This window comes from Trematomus bernacchii, unplaced genomic scaffold, assembly GCF_902827165.1.
Source record: "Trematomus bernacchii unplaced genomic scaffold, fTreBer1.1, whole genome shotgun sequence".
NCBI classification, from domain to species: Eukaryota; Metazoa; Chordata; class Actinopteri; order Perciformes; family Nototheniidae; genus Trematomus; species Trematomus bernacchii.
In genome coordinates this window covers 28,976,312-28,997,367 of record NW_022987739.1, presented here as the reverse complement: position 1 = coordinate 28,997,367, position 21,056 = coordinate 28,976,312, and the positions used below count along the sequence as shown (strand labels likewise).

Here is a 21,056-nt window from a genome sequence, read left to right as displayed (position 1 = left end):
AGCACATGAATGGAAAAAAGGTTTATTGAACTAAATCAGGAATGTAAATGAACTTTTGGCTGAAATGAATGAAAGAGAACTGGACCAACAAACACTGTATATGTAAAACCTACGACCTAGTGTCAGTACTAGTGTTCATATTAATCTGTCTACATCATAGTAAAGCAAAACTTAACGAGAATAAAGGGGGGGCCATGAGGAGGTGAAAATCTACGAGGGATTTTCTAACGGTGGCGTTTAAAAAAAAAAGGAGGTTATCGTTTCTATCAGTGCGTCATCGGTTCAGCTGCGACCGAAATCTGCTCCGTGCTCACATAGCAACCGGTTAGACACAGTTTGTTTACAGCTGCAAACTCCCTGACTAACTTAACTTAAAAAATTCAAACAAAACAAATAAAAACACCAGTTTGTTCATGTTTTTTTTTCTACACAACCCCTGGGTCAAAAAGCTAGGAAAAAAACAAAGTTGCTTGATAATTTGATCTTCTGCCAGTGTATAGATCTGGCTGGTTGTTTTGGTTTCTCTTCTTCCTTTCTGTCAGATTGTGTCTGAGCTCGCTCACTCCACTTTGCTGTAGTCCTCTGCGTGGCCCAGGACCTTCTTCCTCTGTCGGATCATGTGGAAGTAAAGCTGGGGGAACACTGGGGGAGAGGGGGGGGGGAGATCAGTCAGTAAGTTATGTTTCCTGTAGATATTGAATTGATCTTTTTACTGCACTATTAGTGTACAGTTTTTTTTGCACATTCGATGGACAATCCGTAGTCAAATCCTGCTTTTTTTAAATAAGACTATTGGCCAAAACCAAGTCGTATTTATCTTTTAATTACTTAGAAAGGGTTATCAACGCCTTTGTAACCTCAAGACTGGACTATTGCAACGCTCTGTATGTGGGTATGGACCAGGCCTCAATCAAACGCCTGCAGCTAGTCCAAAACGCAGCTGCACGTCTTCTGACTGGCCACAAAAAGCGTGACCACATCACCCCAATTCTGGCCTCACTACACTGGCTTCCAGTTCGGTTCAGAATTGATTTTAAAATCCTTTTATTTGTTTTCAAAGCACTAAATGGGCTGGCTCCGGCCTATATAGCTGAACTGCTCCAGCGCTACACCCCAGCCAGAGCTTTAAGGTCTGCTGACCAGCTGCTGCTGGTAGTGCCCAAGACCAGGCTTAAAACCCGAGGGCACCGAGCCTTCGCAGCAGCTGGCCCTCGGCTCTGGAACACTCTGCCCCTCCATATGAGGTCGGCCCAGACCCTAGGGGTTTTTAAATCTACACTAAAAACACACTTCTTCTCTCTGGCCTTCTAGTTAGAGCGGAGCACGACTCCTGACTTTTCCTTGTGTTTTTTTTTTTTATATATATCTGTTGTAATTTATTGTCTTTTATAGTGATTGTAGTAATGTGTTTTTATTACATGTACAGCACTTTGGCTCGACCAAAAATCGCTTTTAAATGTGTTTTATAAATAAAACTTGATTTGATTTGATTTGAATCTTGTACTAATGTACATTCTCAAAATATTTAAGTTACTGTTATTTTGTATATATTGATTGTTGTGTTTTTATTTAGGTCGTAATGTGTGCACATGTCAAAATGTGTCTGTTGATTGTGTATATATTTATATTTGCACACATATTTCTTATATACATTTGTTTTTATATTCGGGATTGTGGGAAACCGTATTTTGATCTCTCTGTCTGTACAGATTGACAATAAAGTTGACTTTGACTTTGACTATTATTATGCTGCTGTGTTTATTGTATTGTTGTAACTCTGCCACAACAATTTTCTTCGGGGTACATAAAGTCCTATCTTATCTTAGGGGACCTATCATGCAAAATGCACTTTTTGATGTCTTTTATACATAAAGACGTGTCCCCGGTGTGTCAGGGAACTCACGCAGCGTCAGAAAATAAAACCCTCCGTACCAAAATCTATAAAAACTGAGGTACAACGGAGCTGATCCAGATTTGCGTCCGATATGACGTAATATCGGAAATGTAGGCTGGCTTTACACCCAAGTCTCCATTTTGTCTCTTCTTTGGTAAATGCCAAACATTTCTGTAAATGTGTGATTACACAAATAATTACTTATATTCATATAACATTATACCAATTATGGCTCTGGAAAACTCAGCTGGTTGACTTACGGGGGATGTATGAGATCATGACGATGATGAGGAAGCTGTAGTAGTCGAAGGAGAAGTTGTACTTGTTGGGCAGAGTGACGGAGTAAAGTCCCGTCTTCTGAACGAACGGCAGCGCGGCGTAGATCGTCAGCAGCTCGCCCGTCACGCCCATCGGATACAGAGCGAAGAAGAAGGTGTACCTGCACAGGGGGGGCGGAGAAAGAGAATTAAAATAAATCATATTCACTTCTTTTTGCAACTAGAGTAGTCGGTGGTTTAGTTGATGTAAACAGCAACGCATGACGTGAATTTTGATTTTTACATTTTTCTGCAGAAGCATTTGGTGACACTTGGTGCATGTTAACTAGCACAGCTCTAAATGTAAACTATATCGATGATTGTTCAAATAAAAAAGGTCTGAGAAACACACTTTCCTGCTTAAGAAAAAAGGAACTTCATCCCTAGTTTGGCTTGTTTGTCTCGGTATTTGTTTGGTTCTTTGTAATACAATAATTTAAAGAGGACATATTCTTCTCGTCTTCAGGTTCTGAAAAGCCATCGAAGAGCAGCTCCTTCAAAACAAAGTGTTATTTGTACTCTTGAATTAGCTCGTTAAGTTGAATTAAACCTTAATTTATTTAATTTTGATTTCTCTACTTTAAAGAGTCCTCTCCTGCTGATGTTCAGGTGTATATCAGTATGTAGTGTCTCTACTTTAAAGAGTCCTCTCCTGCTGATGTTCAGGTGTATATCAGTATGTAGTATCTCTACTTTAAAGAGTCCTCTCCTGCTGATGTTCAGGTGTATATCAGTATGTAGTGTCTCTACTTTAAAGAGTCCTCTCCTGCTGATGTTTAGGTGTATATCAGTATGTAGTGTCTATACTTTAAAGAGTCCTCTCCTGCTGATGTTCAGGTGTATATCAGTATGTAGTGTCTCTACTTTAAAGAGTCCTCTCCTGCTGATGTTCAGGTGTATATCAGTATGTAGTGTCTCTACTTTAAAGAGTCCTCTCCTGCTGATGTTCAGGTGTATATCAGTATGTAGTGTCTCTACTTTAAAGAGTTCTCTCCTGCTGATGTTCAGGTGTATATCAGTATGTAGTGTCTCTACTTTAAAGAGTCCTCTCCTGCTGATGTTCAGGTGTATATCAGTATGTAGTGTCTCTACTTTAAAGAGTCCTCTCCTGCTGATGTTCAGGTGTATATCAGTATGTAGTGTCTCTACTTTAAAGAGTCCTCTCCTGCTGATGTTCAGGTGTATATCAGTATGTAGTGTCTCTACTTTAAAGAGTCTCTCCTGCTGATGTTCAGGTGTATATCAGTATGTAGTGTCTCTACTTTAAAGAGTCCTCTCCTGCTGATGTTCAGGTGTATATCAGTATGTAGTGTCTCTACTTTAAAGAGTCCTCTCCTGCTGATGTTCAGGTGTATATCAGTATGTAGTGTCTCTACTTTAAAGAGTCCTCTCCTGCTGATGTTCAGGTGTATATCAGTATGTATTGTCTCTACTTTAAAGAGTCCTCTCCTGCTGATGTTCAGGTGTATATCAGTATGTAGTGTCTCTACTTTAAAGAGTCCTCTCCTGCTGATGTTCAGGTGTATATCAGTATGTAGTGTCTCTACTTTAAAGAGTCCTCTCCTGCTGATGTTCAGGTGTATATCAGTATGTAGTGTCTCTACTTTAAAGAGTCCTCTCCTGCTGATGTTCAGGTGTATATCAGTATGTAGTGTCTCTACTTTAAAGAGTCCTCTCCTGCTGATGTTCAGGTGTATATCAGTATGTAGTGTCTCTACTTTAAAGAGTCCTCTCCTGCTGATGTTCAGGTGTATATCAGTATGTAGTGTCTCTACTTTAAGAGTCCTCTCCTGCTGATGTTCAGGTGTATATCAGTATGTAGTGTCTCTACTTTTAAAGAGTCCTCTCCTGCTGATGTTCAGGTGTATATCAGTATGTAGTGTCTCTACTTTAAAGAGTCCTCTCCTGCTGATGTTCAGGTTATATCAGTATGTAGTGTCTCTCCTGTAACATGTCTCCATGCTTTAATGTTCAAAAAGCTCTTTATTTTTCTCATACTGCCTGTGCTGCAGCACCTCTTTTCGCCCTCTGTCTGAAACCAGAGCCCAGTCTGCTCTGATTGGTTAGCCGTTTGTTGTTATTTTTGTTTGGGGAAATCTCACCTCATTGTGTCCTTGTTGTCCTTAAAGAAAAAGCCATCAATGGAAGGAGGTGTGAACACCATAACTTTGCATTTAAGTAAAGACATGGTGCCCGTTTGATTTCTTTACAGAGATACCATGATAAACGTTATTGCCTTCAAACTCTAAATACATTATTATAATAATCAGGTCATACAATGTGCTGCTTTCAAGTGAAACATAAAACACCACTACCTCTGCATGCTTTTAAAATTGTAATTATATGACTGTTGCATCAGGCTTTTTGCAGAGAGAGCTCATGTTACATATCGTAGATGCACAAGAATAAGAAGTTCTCTTTCATTTAACTGGCTCTCCAAACGCAGCGACTGTCTATTTCTGATCCTTCTCTGGATTTTCCACGGATGCTCGACCAATTGTTCTGCCTCTAAGTGTGCGACTCAATCTGAGTGAGGAATACCAACATAGCGACAGCCTCGTTAGCTACCTAGCAACGGGGAGGGAGGCTCTTAACGACTGTTGCCTTGGAGGAAGATGCAGAAAACCCCCCAGGAGGCACAAAGATGTACGGTAGATTTTTTTTTAATGGTGGAAAAACAGCGCAATTTTCTAGATTTCATTTCATTTTTTTTTTTTAAATAGAAACACATCAGCATATCCGAAATGATTTCCTCTGATAGGATGGAGCGAATTCGCTTTAACAGACTGAATTCACAGGATTGCTTCATTAAGGTGTGGAAGTCGTTTTTGACATTGCTGGAGGATAATTAATAATTTAAAGACTGCGTAATTCTTAATTTTGTCTGATGTTTGGCAATCCAGCCCCAGTTATCTTCATTTTTTTCCCCGGTAGTTGTTAGAGCCATTTTCATCAAGTTATTATTGCCTGATAGTTAGGCTTGATAATAATATAAATTAGATTAAACTCTTGATTATCAGGTATTTTTGTGAGTCACACTATGGTTTAAAATGTATTAATTTAAGGCTCACTTATTTGTTATGATATGTGCGTCAGTATCACGTGCATGGGTATATGCCTATATATGGTAGGTTGATAGGACACAGCTGATGGTGATGAGACGGGGAAGCGGAAAAGTCTTTTGACCGTGTTCTTTTTGTTCCTTTTGAAAATGATAAACTTTTAGTTACTATGAAGCGAAGAAATGTGTCCTCCTGTATATGCCGTCTGGATCAATTAATAAAGCTCATCTGATTCAACTACGATCTCCGCTGAATTGTTTGGAAACAAAGAGAGGCGCGTCAAAACCCACAACCCCCGAAAGAGGTGGCTATTAAATTGTAGACACGGATTAAAACGCCACCACAATAGTCAAAGGACTCCGCAAGCTGTGGATTAAGCTTCGAGAGACAAGCACAGGATTCGTGTGGATTTGTTTTTTTGTTGGTAGTGGGTTACCCTTGACCTTTTTGTTAGACTATTCTCAGGAATTGTCAATGTAATAGTATGGAAAGGTTTCGGGTACCTACTTACTGTATATTGTGTATGTCTTTGCTTTATTGTAACTAAAAGAAAATGTCTAAATAAAGGAGTACTGCCGGTTAAAGTGTGATTGTGATAGCATAACGCTTCCTGTAACAGTGTGACAGTGAAAAACATTGTAACAAAAGTATTGATGCTTGACCCAGCTCTTATGAGATGACCTCATTTTGCAAGATTGTTCAAAGATATTTTTCAAAAGGAGCAATTAAATATAAGTGTCCTTGAACCGACACCTCCTTCAGATTGTAATGGTCTCCACCATGCGAGTGTGTCTAAAAATGCAAAACAGTTGCTTGGTCAATGATTTGAAATGCTTTTCTTTTTGCTGCTCTCCTTCATACAAGTCTTATGGCCCGTCCACACGGCGGCGTGCTTTGAAGCTTCAACGCTTCTGCCCATTCACTTTGAATGGGGTGACGTCACGCTTTGCCGAACTGCATTGTGGTTCCGTCGCTTCGCTTTGCTCGCGTTGCTCGCTTCAACAGTTGAGCAATGTTCAACTTTTGAAGCTTCGACGGAAGCGCCAGCCAATCAAATCATATGCCAGTACAAGCTCTAGCCAATCAAACCGCGTGCTTGTGTGACCGGGGCGGGAGATTCATGTGATTGGTTGTTGGACGAGTTTCAGACACGCCCACCGGCAAGCTTCAACGCACGCCGCCGTGTGGCCGCTGCGTTACTATTTGGCAGATAAAACAGTCCATTAAAAGACGTTACCTTGTGCGCATCTCAAGAACATATTTATGTGCTTTTTTTCACTACTTTTTTGGCAATTCATAAACTAAATGCTTAATGGACACATGACTCATTGATTGAGGACACAAAATCATCAATATTGAGCCCTAAAGCTGTATAAACATGTTTAAATATGTCTTTATATAAGGGAATACATTATCAAAAAGATTCTAAAAATGCAAAACAGTTGATTGGTCAATGATTTCAAAAGTGAGGTTTTGCTGCTTTTGTCTCATTTTATTGTTGGTTATATATATATATGGATTATGAACTTTTGGGTAGATAAAACAGGTAATCAAAAGGTCACCTTGTGCTCATCCCAAGAACATATTTATGTGCCTTTTTTCACAACTTTTTTGGCAATTCCTAAACTAAACGCTTAACAAACAAATTACTCTTTGATGAAAATGAGCATTATTGAGTCTTAAAACGGTGTAAATATAATAAAATGGTGTCTTTAAATAAGGAAATATCTGATCAAGAAGGTAACACTACTTAGTCAGCGTCCTCTTGCCTCTCCATTGACACCCTTGATGGCGTCTCTGTTGAGTTTGTTGATACCTACAAATATCTGGGCTTTTGGTTGGACAGTAATCTGAACTTCAAACACCACATTGAAGTTCTAACAAAGAAATTGAAATTAACTCTTGGCTTCCTTTTCAGACTTAAATGTTGTTTTTCAACTTCATCCCGTAGAAGGTTGGTCTCTGGCTTATTCCTGTCCCAGCTGGACTACGGTGATACCATTTATAGATTTGCCTGTCCCACTGTTTTGGCCAAACTTGACCCACTCTACCATGCTGCACTGCGATATATATCAAATGCACCCTATAGGACTCATCATTGCACACTGTATAGCCTAACTGGATGGTCCTCACTTAGTATGCGTAGGATGCAGCACTGGTTTTTATTAATGTATAAAGCCATTTTAGGTAAGCTTCCACTCTACATATGTGTCAGATTTGCGACTCTTACAACCTCAGATCCAGTGCCTGGATACGGTTCCAGGTTCCTGCTGCGGACTGAGGCTGGAAAAAGGAGTCTTTCTTATTATGGTCCTTGGTCTTGGAATGACCTTCAATCAAGCCTCAAACTGAGGGCACTTGTCTCAATCGCATGTTTTAAATTGAAGTTGTCTGAAGTCCTCACCACCAGCTGCTCTTGCAGTAACAAGTAGTGCACCTTTCTTACTGTCCTAATGTGCACAATGTAGTGACTGCTTTTTCGTCTTTTGTTTTCTTAGTTACGTTCTCTGTATTTTATATGTTTGTGTTATGTGTTATGTGTAACGTTGCTGCCTTCTTGGCCAGGTCAGCATTGAAAATGAGATTTTATCTCAATGCTTTTTTATCTGGTTAAATAAAAAATAAAAGAATCTGACTAATACAAGTAATGAGGCTTGACCCAGCTCTCATCAAATGACCTAATTTAGCAAAGATTACAAAAACAACATGTTTAATTAACACCTCCTTTTCCTAATCTCCACCAAGTGTGTGTAGAAATGCTAAACAATTGCTTGGTCAATGTTTTTAAATGTGGGTTTTTGCGTCATTTGTCTCATTTTGTTGTTAATTTTATCTATCTGGGTGACTAACCTTTTTGAAAGATGTTACCTTGGGCTCATCTCAAGTAAATTGTATTAATATATTTCACTAATTCATCATCATTGAGCCTTAAAACTATATAAATATGCTAAAATAATGTATTTAAGTAAGGGAATATCTGATCAAAAATGTAAAAGAACAAAAAAAATCGAACTAATACAAGTGTTGAGGCTTGACCCAGCTCTTATGAAATGACCTCATTTTGCCAAGATCGTTCAAACACATGTTTTCTCAGCAGGTGCAATCAAACATAATTGTCCCCCTTCACTGACACCCCTGTGGGTTTCCTACCTGGCCCATTTGATGAGGTAGGGCAGGTGGTTGAGGAGGCTGAAGGTGTAGAAGGAGTAGCGGATGATCTCTGTGATGGTCCAGGCGGAGACGAACAGCAGCACGCTGTCCTCACTCTGCACCTGCAACGTTAACGCAAAGCATGATGGGAGGAGAACAGACGGGGTTGCATCATGCTGCACGAGTTACTAATGTATGCCTCTCATAGGTAGGTAGGTAGGTAGGTAGGTAGGTAGGTAGGTAGGTAGGTAGGTAGGTAGGTAGGTAGGTAGGTAGGTAGGTAGGTAGGTAGGTGTGTAGGTAGGTAGGTGTGTAGGTAGGTAGGTAGGTAGGTAGGTAGGTAGGTAGGAAAATATACATGTGGAAATAAAAATGTTCAGTAACAAATATAATGCAGGATATTATTGTGCAAGAAATAGCAGAACCATGCTGTTTGTTTCAGAGATCACATTGCATATCCATATTAGGGTTTAAAACCGATGCAAATATGGTGTTAAAACGTCTTATCACACACTCAATTCCACACGCATAAACATGAACAGCTTGAGAGAAATGTCAGTGCAGCTGCATCATACAATTAACACACAAAGAAAGGGACATATTCACTACACTAAAACTCATTCCTGCACCCCTACAGCACGACCGTCTGACTCTACTTACACATGAACGCCTCTCCAATCTATCAGCGGGGCAAACAGTACACCAACGGGTCACTTTGGGACATGAAGGACACTTTTAACATGACTGTGTCACTCAAACCGAGTCCATTGAACAGAAATAAGACTGATTTATGTGTGTGAATAAGTACCTCTCTGACGCTGTGTGTGACGGCCCAGGTGAGGAAGACCCGGGACATCACCTGGAAGCCAGTCAGGACCACGGAGGAGGGGACGATTCCTGGAAGACATGAGACACACAAGAAATTAGACAATGAACACATTAAAAACAGAATAACACTGTACATGTGTGAGTGTACGACCTCAAAGGCATGGTATTCCTTATTTTAAAGGAATATTTGTTTGTTTTATCAGGACATTTACAACAAAATGTCTACTAATTACTAATAGTGTCATTTATTTTGGAGGTGTTGATTTTCTGGGTCTAATTACCGCCAATGAGGATGTTATGTTTTTGGCTACTTTGTTTGTCTGTCTTGGATTAAGAAAACGACTGCTCTGATTTGCTTGAAACTATATGTTAGGGTTTAGAATAGTTCACAGATTAACCCATTACATTTAGTAGAGGGTCAAAATCACGGTGGCAAAAAACCTAAAGTTCTTGGGTTATAAAAGAATATTAAAAGTATTTTCCTCTTTGAAAAACAGGAACTAAGTGTGTGTGTGTGTGTGTGTGTGTGTGTGTGTGTGTGTGTGTGTGTGTGTGTGTGTGTGTGTGTGTGTGTGTGGACAGCAGCTACAGGGAGTCTAGATAATCTTTCATTAATCTGACATGATGTTAAAGTTCTTGGGTCATAAAAGAATATAAAAAGTACTTTTTCTTTTTGAAAAATGTTGTCTTTAATGTGTGTGTGTGTGTGTGTGTGTAGTGGACAGTGTGTGTGTCATTAATCCGACATAATGAAGGGACTGTGAACTCAGCGAGGCGTTCAGGTGTTGATCCGCTCACACATTAACGACAGCATCTCTCTCTCTCTCTCTCTCTCTCTGAAAAGCTTCTGTTTGTCTGTACATATTTACATCTGAGATTAGGGCTGCTCGATTATGGCAAAAATCATAATCTCGATTATTTGGGTCAATAATTGATATCACGATTATTAAAAAACGATTATCCATTTACTTTGAAAACATCAATTTATTTTAGAAAAAAATTGTGAACAGTATGTTTTTAACAGTTGATTACCCTGAACTTTAAGTATAATTCAAATTTAATTTAAAAAAAAAAAAAAAGTAATAATAACAATAAAAAGATTAAAGCTGCAAGCAGCGTTGAGCGGGTCTTCGACGCTCCGCAGGCTGTTGTCCGCACGTCGAGGTGCGTGTGTAGGTGTCTCGAGGACTCGGCCGTTGGCAAACGTGGGAAGTTTCAGGCCGATCGGACAACGTACATGGGAGTTACAGCAGTATCATAAACATTGTGTTTGATGGCGAGTGATCAGTCGCCATGGCAACGGAATTTGATGACACCCCATAATACGCCTAGATGTGTTGAGGGCTGCATCGTTATCAAACCTGTGACGTTTTGGGCCGTTTGGAGCATGTTAACTGGAGTTATGAGAAAACCGTGTTTCACACGGCGACCATGTTGTTACCCATAGCAACGACATTTGACGAAATCTCAAAACTGACACATATATGTGTGTCGAGGGCTTGACGGTTAGCACACATGGGAAACACTTTTTACCATTTACACAGGAGTTATAGCAATATCGTGCTTAACGGCGAGGGATGCGTTGCCATGGCAACAGCTTTGAGAAAACTCACTATTGTCATATTGATGTGTTGAGGGCCGGACCATTAACTGTCATCTGAAGTCTGGTGCAGTTTGGACCATTTTCCATCGAGTTATGACAACACTGTGTTTCATGGCGAGGGATCTGTCACTATGGCAACGGCATATGATGACATCCCATAATTGGCGTAGAGCTGTTCAGGGCTAGGGTTTAAGGACAAGGAGCCTCATTCACTTTACATTGGGGTTGTTTGCGTGGTGCAGACCACATAAATGTAGCAAAGTTCGTGACTCCACCACGCACTGCGGTGTTAAGGAGTCGTGGTGGAAGTCACGCATTCTGGTGAGACCAGGTTGGTCTTGCCACATGGCCTTCCCTTGCATAATCTCAAATATTTTTTATTTGTATTTAAGCTACCAACGTGTAACAGAACCATGTCATGTTTGTTGTTCTCTGACACAAAACATCATGTTGAATCAGTCAAAAACAAGATCATTGCCATTGGCATGATGAAGTTCTGTAAGTAAGTTTCACTTCTTTCGGCTGCTAAACCTTAACTTGTTTTTCACTTATCATCTTGTGTAATCTTTATCTTGTGTTATTTCAAGCTTTTAATTCAGATTGACATGTATGGTATGGGTGTTAGTGTCCCAACAATTCTGTATCTTGTGTAAGTGTATCTGATTATTGCAACACAACAGCTGCAAGAGAACTATCGATTTTTAGCCGTGTGATTCCATGGATTGTTTAATTTGTTATAACAAAGGTCAAATGTTTCTCAGCAGAAAGTTAACCATCCAGTTCAGCAGTTGATATGGGAGCACCAAAAACTGAAGTTCAGGAAAGAGCCAACGCAAAATACTTCTCCGCTCATGTCTTCTGCTTTAATTCCCCACAGCTTCCAATAAATAGTTTTAAAAGTTGTTTAGAATGAGTTTGATGCTTTAAACCAAAGTGTTAATGACTGAAAACCCTGGTTAACATTCAGTCATGTGATTTTTTTTTTTTTAAAACAAACAGTTATCAGAATCAGAATCAGAATATAATTATCATACCAGTATATGCACTTGGCTACCAAAACATGAATAGAGTGTGGTTAAAGTATGTGTGTGATGTCATGTCAATAACAACAGAGTGAAAAGGGTCAGGGTTGGGACAAATGTAATTTCCCCTTGTGGATTTATAAAGTATTTCTTAAATCTTTAGTCTTAATCCTAACAATTGAAAACTCTTTGCTAAGGAAAGGTAGGGAAAGCTTGTGTTCAAATATTCAAAAAGGTCAAGGAGAAAAATGAGCCATCACAATACTGCAGATAGCTTGCATGTCCAAAGAAAGTTGCCATTGAACAAAAAGTAAATAAATAATTAAATTACGATGGTTTGTGTAGTTATAGTACTCAGATCCTTGACTTACTGTGATTAAAAGTATCAAACATCAATGCAAAGATACTTTTTTAATGAGTAATATGAGCAATTATTTCCTGTGTTCAAAATCCTACTTAAGTAAAAGTACAGGAGTCTTCATAAAGTATCATATGCTGTCTTGTACCTTGGTGGTACTACAGAATATGTGTTGTGTTTCTACTTGAATCTCTTTTTATATCCAAATCTTCTATGTACATAAATGTTTTTTTCTGTCTTTGTGAAGAAGTTTGGTCCAAAACCTGTTTGTTTTTGTGTGCTGTATGCAAACATAAAAAGGGGAAACTAACATCACCCTTTTCAAAGTTAGATCTAAACATCAGAGCTAGAGATGCTATGAGATACAAGACCACAGAGATGTGATTAGCTATGATATTGTGATACAATCATGGCGTATCTGCCCCTGAGGTGTGAAAGCATTTAAAGACAATGGTGACCTGATACAGTATCTACTACAGCTGTCGAATGTGTTTGAATGGACTTCTAAGAACTCAGTTTGATTATTTTTCATTATTAACTTCTAGATGATGACCACAGTGTTATCCAATCTTGTTTATAGTGCTTTATTGAACAGGGAATGGGGGCCAAGATTGTATCAAGAGACTTTAAGCCCCCTCACTGTCCCTGTTGATCCAAAGTGGCGGGACTGCAGGGCCCATTATCTAACAAACATGATAAGCTCCACTGTGCAAGTCAAATAAATACAAATAGATGGTCTGCCCTTCATAATAAAAAAAAATGTTCACAGCCACACATAAGAGTACACCCTCATCTGAGTCCTACTGGAGAAGAAGGTGGAAAGCGGCGCCTAATAATAATAATAATAATAACAATAACAATAACAATAACAATTAAAGCTGCAAGCAGCGTTGAGCGGGTCTTCGACGCTCCGCAGGCTGTTGTCCGCACGTCGACGTGTGTGTCTAGGTGTCTCAAGGACTCGGCCGTTGGCAACGTGGGAAGTTTCAGGCCGATCAGACAACGTACATGGGAGTTACAGCAGTATCATAAACATTGTGTTTGATGGCGAGTGATCTGTTCGCCATGGCAACGGAATTTGATGACACCCCCATAATACGCCTAGATGTGTTGAGGGCTGCATCGTTATCAAACCTGTGAAGTTTTGGGCCGTTTGGAGCATGTTAACTGGAGTTATGAGAAAACCGTGTTTCACGGCGACCATTTTGTTACCATAGCAACGACATTTGACGAAATCTCAAAACTGACACATATATGTGTCGAGGGCTTGACGGTTAGCACACATGGGAAATTTGAACACTTTTTTACCATTTACACAGGAGTTATAGCAATATCGTGCTTAACGGCGAGGGATGCGTTGCCATGGCAACAGCTTTTGAAGAAAATTCACTATTGTCATATTGAGGTGTTGAGGGCCGGACCATTAACTGTCATCTGAAGTCTGGTGCAGTTTGGACCATTTTCCATCGAGTTATGACAACACTGTGTTTCATGGCGAGGGATCTGTCACCATGGCAACGGCATATGATGACATCCCATAATTGGCGTAGAGCTGTTCAGGGCCGGACCATTAGCCATCATCTGAAGTCTGGTGCCGGTGATTTAAAAGTGAAGATTGGGGGACGATGGGACCGTGTCCATTGGAGTTACAGCGACACCGTGTTTTATGGCGAGGGATGCGTTGCCATGGAAACGGCATATGATGACATCCCATAATTGGCGTAGAGCTGTTGAGGGCCGGACCATTAGCCATCATCTGAAGTGTGGTGCAGTTTGGACCATTTCCATTGACTTAAGACAACATTGTGTTTTATGGCGAGGGATTGCGTTGCCATGGAAACGGCATACGGTGAGATCTCAGATTTCACGTAGAGCTGTTGAGGCATGGACCGGTGATATAAAAGTGAAGATTGGGGGGACGATGGGACCGTGTCCATTGGAGTTACAGCGACACCGTGTTTTATGGCGAGGGATTCGTTGCCATGGTAACGCCATATTAAGTAACATCAAATTTGACGTAGAGCTGTTCAGGGCCGCAGTGTTAACCATCATGTGAAGTTTGGTGGCGTTCTGAGTATGTCAGTTGGCGTTATGACATCATCGTGTTTCATGGCGAGGGATGGCCGAGCATCGAGCAAACGCAAACTTTGGCGCCAAATCACGGCTACGCCGTGCGAAAGAAAAAGACTTCCGTGATAACTTTGAATTGCCCATGTCTCGAGACGCTACCCGACGAATTTCGAGTCGTACGGATAAAGTCCCTGGGAGAAGATAGATTTCGTGCGGAGGACGAAAAACGCGATAAATCGCGTTTTTCCGAGGCCAAATTCAAAATGGCCGGCTTCCTGTACGTTATTTTATACCCCTCCAAGAGGCTTTTTGGTTTGTCTCCGCACCCTAGATATGCGTAGCGAGTTTCGTTCGTTTACGGGAAAGTTAAAGTGGGGGGGAGTTTACGTTAAAAACGGAAGTGGGCGTGGCCTACGCAATTTTTGACGCAAAGTTCCGGAACCAATTACACATCTGAAGTTGCACCACTTCTGACGCACGTGCAACATTTGGTGAGTTTTCACATATGTTGCGGGGGTCAAAGGTTTATCGGTCGCTGTGCGACCGATTTCAATAGGGTCTTCGCCGACCTAGGTCTCAGACCCTAATAATCGTTTTATTTCGATTACGTTGTTTTCGTAATCGTTGCAAGCCATAATCGTAATTGCGATTAAAATACGATTAACTGAGCAGCCCTATCTGAGATACAAACGCAATGTGATGAGTGAGACTAACAATGTGAGCAGTGGGAATACAGGGCACTGCTGTCGGACAATGAGGTGAGATATCTGCAAACACACATTATGACCGCTCAACAGACCATTAGGACATTCGTTGACATTCAGCTCCTCAAACCAATGGACATCTGGATGAGCCAAAATAATACTGTTATATGCTTACAGCTTTAATCCTGAATAGACAAAGAGAGCAGAGAGACTCACCTACAGCGCAGTGCACGATCTGTGGAAGGAGAAGAAAACAGGAAATTACTCAAGACATTATTTTAACTCGTACAACAGAGTTTTGTTACTTTTTCCCGTTGTTTTTTGTTTGCATGAAGTTCATTGTTGATTTCTCTTTATGTGCATTCCTGGAGATTATTTTCATCATCATGTTTTAACCAATATATTTGCACAATTCTCTAACACAAAAACACATTTAGGATTTCTACATAAGAGTTTTTTGAGTGTCAGAAGCATTTGCCAAAAGACAATTGACACTGTGAAGTTCAATGAAACAACATAATGCTGGCCGGGAAGTTACTCAGAACATGTTATGAATGGAAGATAGTGGCTCTGCCTGTCATCACCGAGCTGCAGTGTGTTCAGGATCAGAGAAACACCTCCTGCTGCTGAGCGTCTGCACTTTACACATGTGTGTCAGAGTCTGCATGACTGGTGTGGTGTGGTGTGTGTGTGTGTTGTGTGTGTGTGTGTGTGTGGTGTGTGTTTTTAACACATGTGACAGAACTGGACAAGGATCTTTCACCTAGTTTTGAATCTCCTTTCCCCCCACATTTCTCTGAGTCATTTGTATATACTTTTATTAGTGTAAAATCTCTAAAAAAGTATTCATAAAAGCATTATTTGGTCTGGTAAAATCAGACCTGCATGCAACACTCATGACAAATGTTATTTACCTGGTAATGTTGTAGCAGTTTAAACTTTAACTGGGATTAACAGTAAAGCAATTTGTTGACAATGAATTGATGCAAGATGTGACCAAAATCGTTAAAATGATATTTGAATACATCATACACTCCTGGTACTGCTTGGACAATAGACAGTTGAATGTTTAATCACCAATAGTGCTGTAAAAAAGTATTAAATTGTAAGTTAAGTGCTAATAAACTAGTTTCTGTTCAACATCACCATCACTTCAGGCACATGCTCTTATCACATGGCAATACTTATGTTGATGTATAATGTTGTATAATGGTTGCAATCCTTAAAGGTGGGGTATGTAATTCACTTCAGAAACACTTGTTATATTCCATGGAATGCTCTTAACATCCCGATAGCAATGAAAATGATTGGTCGTGCTTTTTACAGTACTACAGCTTCCACAGATGACATTTTTTTATGGATTTTTTGTCAAAGCACTTCAGATATTCATTGCTATCGGGATGTTAAGAGCATTCCATGGAATATAACAAAAAGTGTATCTCGAGCCGGTTTCTCAAACGTACCTACCCTAGTAAGTGCTTTGACAATAAATACATAAAAAAATGTCATCTGTGGAAGCCGTGGCGCTGTAAAAAGCACGACCAATCATCTGAGCCGGCCCGGCTAAAATAACTGGATGGCCTACCTGCCTGTCAGCCTTCCATCTCGTGCACAAACTTATCTCGTGCCCTCATTGGTCATGTGCGCGTTCGTGTGTGTTGGAGGAGGGGCTCTGTAAGGAAGTCTGAAGGAAGGGGCTGCGTACTTTCAAATTCTAGCGCACTCGAGCTGGTTTCTCCATTCTTACCTACCCTACCTTTATTTTTGCGTGCTGATAGGAGTAATATTGGCACATTATATATACACTACATACGGTATTTAATCAGATATATTGTGATGTTTTTGTGCTTCCCTCACCTCCAGAAGAGCTCCAGTCTGGAAGAACTTCAGAGGCTTCTCTATGGAGTAGTACAGGCCGTGGTAGCTTCCTCTGGCCAGGTACGCTCGGACCAAACCCACCGCGATCACCAGCCACCTGCAGGAGGAGGAGGAGGAGGAGGGGGGGGTCACAGAACTGTTATAGACGTGTGCGGTTTCCGTTTTGAATGAAGGCAAGAAGGAGTGAAAGGGAGTGCAATCTGATGTTTAAAACGTATGTGAGCATTTTGTTAATGAGTCCTGTGGAAGTGGGAGCATTTATGAAATAACAGTGATGTTGATTTGAGTAACATTATGATGAAAGAAATTACCTTTTCATATAGGATGCAATTGTACTCTAATGGGCTAATACCTTTCAACATTTAAGAAATATAAACGTTAACATATTACCCTATGTTGTTGTGTTTCTAATTCAGCTTGACATGTTTTAGGCCTTTTCCTTTATACCTTAAGTCCTGTAAGTATATATAAAAATGCAATACTTTTCTAATTTGCTGCAATAACTGTCTGCAAGGCAACTTATTTTTGCATAACTTCCATTGACACACATACAAATATATGTTTGATAACCTAATATCGGACAGTTTCCCCAACCATATTTAAATATCTTGACATCATTCTCTACACAGTCATCTACTAACTAGAGTCATATAATGCAAAATAATGTTTTTCAGCTTTTAGTGAATACTAAAAACTCGATGTAAAAATGAGTCATGGAGAACTGTTGTCTGAAGGGTTTCAAAATATACAATGTAATCTAGTAATTCGTGTATTAAAGCATTCAGAATGAGCTTGTCCACATGAAAGCTTACACATCTTCCGGCGCAGACTGAAAACTCATCTCTTTCGACTCCACTTCGAGCGATACAATTACTAACAAAGCACTTATATACTAATAAAAGGACTGGCTTATCTAAAGCCTGTTGAGTAGCACTTGAAATGTGTTGGCTCTATGAAACCTGATGTACTTATATGATTCTGTTTTCTTCTAGTTTGTATCTTCCTGGTCGAATGCACTTATTGTAAGTCGCTTTGGATAAAAGCCTCAGCTAAATGCAATGTAATGTAATGTAATGAACGCAGAGGTCGGAGGTCAGCACATTACATTATAGTACATCACAGTACTTTTGGTTCATGCTTTTATCCAAAGCAACTTACAATAAGTGTAAAAACCATCGAGAATCAAACTCCGAACAACAAAGAAAGTGCAATTAAATTCACTTCAAACAAGTCATACTGTTGTAAGTGCTGGTGATTTAGTTACAGGGCCTAAATGAACTTTGGTAGAATTGTAATTGCCAATGTAAAATCAAAACAGACAGAAAATATGCAGAGTGTCTGCTGTCCTGATATCAATGGAGGTGAAAGTGTAACTAGAGGAAACCTGAGCAGAGTGACTTATCTATTCGACCTGAATCTCAGTCAGTGATAAATGACATTACATTACATTACATTACATGTCACTTGTTAGACGCTTTTATCCAAAGCGACTAACATACTCAATACTGTGGACAATCCCCACAGGAGCAATTTGGGGTGACGTGTCTCAGGGACACAACGACATGCTGACTGCAGTGGGGTTTGAACCCGTGACCCCCTGATCCGAACGCCAACGCACAACCCACTGCACCACACGCCTCCGCCTCAATATCAGGGCCAGTTGGGCAGAAACTAACGGCGCGTGGTGCTTCTGATGCAGACGCTGCGTTAGACTTGGTGTTCGACACCCTACTGTAACATGCTCTCGATACAAAGCAGGCTCTGTGAGGCCCGTCAATACTGAGGCATTCACAATGTGACCCGACTGGTTGGACAGTGAGCAAACGACACCCACCGCTCGGTTGTGCAACAGTCTGAAACAACAGAGCAATAAAAGAGAGATTTATCAGTTCATGGTTCAGGGAAATTCATTTAGTTATTTACAGCAAGAGTCTGGGCCAGGCGAGGGAGCTTTTCAAATGGATTGCGGAATAATTTATAGTATAGTTTACAGTAATAAACTTAAAGCCACCCTGAGGCATTACTGATGTGGACTTGAGTTAAAGGCATACGGTCATATTGCTACAGCTCTATTTAAAAAAATCCTACCTTAAATACTTCCATTCCTTACAATGTTTTATATAAATACATTTCTAAGAGGCAAACTTTCTAGATAATGTAATATTTTTAAAGAAAACTACAGGTTACTTCTCGCTCAACAAGTTTGTCATCACCAAACATCCCACAAACATTTATCAATGATGTAAGGATATCAACTAAGGCAGCGGTTATCAATTAGTCAAATTGTTGGGGAATCATTTGCCCTGCATGTCGTCCTTCGCCCTCTGACGCAGCTGACCAGCCTTGAGCAGCCGTTATCTCCCTTAAGGAGGAGCTGCCCTAGCATTTTGTTGATGTTGCCAGTTTGTGACCGGGCAACTCTCGGTCAGAGATAGTTATTGTTGTGGGACACCTGGAACACATCCTTCTCGGGGTGTAGATGACCTCGAGCCATAAGCGACAACAAATGTGATTCAGTGTCCTCAGCTGTTTAGTCCATCTATTGAAGAATGTTGATTATTACACTCTGAACTAGTTTAAACCTGGAGCTACAGGAGGGGTCTGCAGAATTGATTGTGGCATCTCAACCGTGTGGTCAGACCGTGGCCCGTGACATGTCTTGTGAATTCTCCGGCCGAAGCTCCAAATAAACCGTCAGTGTTTGCCATCAAAGCTCCAGCTCTCCATCGTGTCTCTCTCTGAGTCCTGACTCCAATTGCTTCAGAAGTTTCCCCCACAAAAATGACTGACAGTCAGTTTTTAAGCAACTTATACACTTTTCCTATGAAATGTTCCAAAAAGTGAACAAATTCTTCCTTATACATTTTGGGAGGCATCTCATTTTGTCTGACCAAAGATTTCCTATGTAAAAAAAATACAATAATAGTATTTTTTTTTTAAGAGTGAAAAGCACAAAACCCCAAATGTGACTGATCAGTTTTCCCTGACCTGACATTTATTCATTTCTCATCTAATCAAGAAACTGTTTCTGTTTCAAACCAGACTGATTTTCTTACATATCATAAGAGGTTGCCGATAAGCCCATAGCTGATTCTTATGGAAGAGGATAAGGGCCACAGGTGAACACTTTGTTGAGATGTGAACCAAAGGGATTTATTTTTTTTGCGTTAAAGTCAAAAGATATTCCGAAAAAAAAAGTATTTGTTTTTCTCTTGGTCATACCCTAAAGAAAATGTCTCGTATGGCCCTAATCCTCTTCCGTAGTTTCTTAATCCTCTTTATGCACATTATGGTTCCTTATTATTTAAACTTTTGTGAACAACCAAACACGCAATCAGCGGTTGCCCTGCAAAAAACATGACAATGCAAGATGATAACAAACATTTCTCTGGTGTAATAAAATCACGCCTGTCTGCAGACAATAAACCATCTGTCTGATTATGAGTGTGTTGTATGCAGAGGAGACAGTCAGTTATACAGTAATCACTGAGCACGCCAGGTGGCTGTCTGTTGCTTTAACGTTAATCTCTATTAGCCTTTGGACGCTAATTCACTAGTATACAAGTATACAGCATGCTTGCACTGCTTCCTATGATAACTTCCTACAATATGCATGTTAATAATTCAAAAAAAGGTGGTATAAAAAATTACAAAAGAGGAAGTATTACATATCATTGTTTGTGATTTATTGCACACATGCATGCGTACAGAGAGCATTAGCACCAGGAAACACGCTACATACCCTGCTGTCATAACAACGTTGTAGATGACCAGGTAGGCCGTGGCCAGAGCACCGGGGCCCTTCTTCTTCTTCCCGGCCACATCACCGTGGGCCGGCTTGCTGGTCCCCGGAGCCGCTGCCGACATTATAATGCAACCCTTTACGGTTCTTTGGTCCTGGAGAACACTCCGGCTGTCAGGTTCACCACCGAGTCAGGAAACCAACAAGGAGGCCGGAAGTGACGTACTGAAGCGAGAGGATTCCCTCCTACGCTCTTCCGGCTTCACTTCATGACGCTTTAAGTTGATTTCTTTATGTATTTATTCGTTTATCCCACACATGGCAGTTATTTTATAACAAAACATGTACACTTACACTGGTTGTTTTTTTGTTTATAGCGCATGGTGGAAAGGAGCAGGGAGAAGAAAAATCTTAGTTGAATATCAGTT

The 21,056-nt window shown here is 40.3% G+C and overlaps 1 protein-coding gene across 1 annotated transcript; it reads right to left on the bottom strand.

Moving 5' to 3' along the window:
* Positions 1-6: 6 nt before the first annotated feature.
* On the bottom strand, positions 7-20,851 carry hacd2 (3-hydroxyacyl-CoA dehydratase 2). Its single transcript, XM_034147776.1, has 7 exons — positions 20,629-20,851; positions 16,866-16,983; positions 15,225-15,243; positions 9,232-9,320; positions 8,424-8,545; positions 2,155-2,333; positions 7-642 (listed from the first exon to the last, which is right to left on the bottom strand). Exons 1-7 carry the CDS (start codon positions 20,751-20,753, stop codon positions 560-562), a joined length of 735 nt encoding a protein of 244 aa, XP_034003667.1. The 5' UTR covers positions 20,754-20,851; the 3' UTR covers positions 7-559.
* Positions 20,852-21,056: the final 205 nt, after the last annotated feature.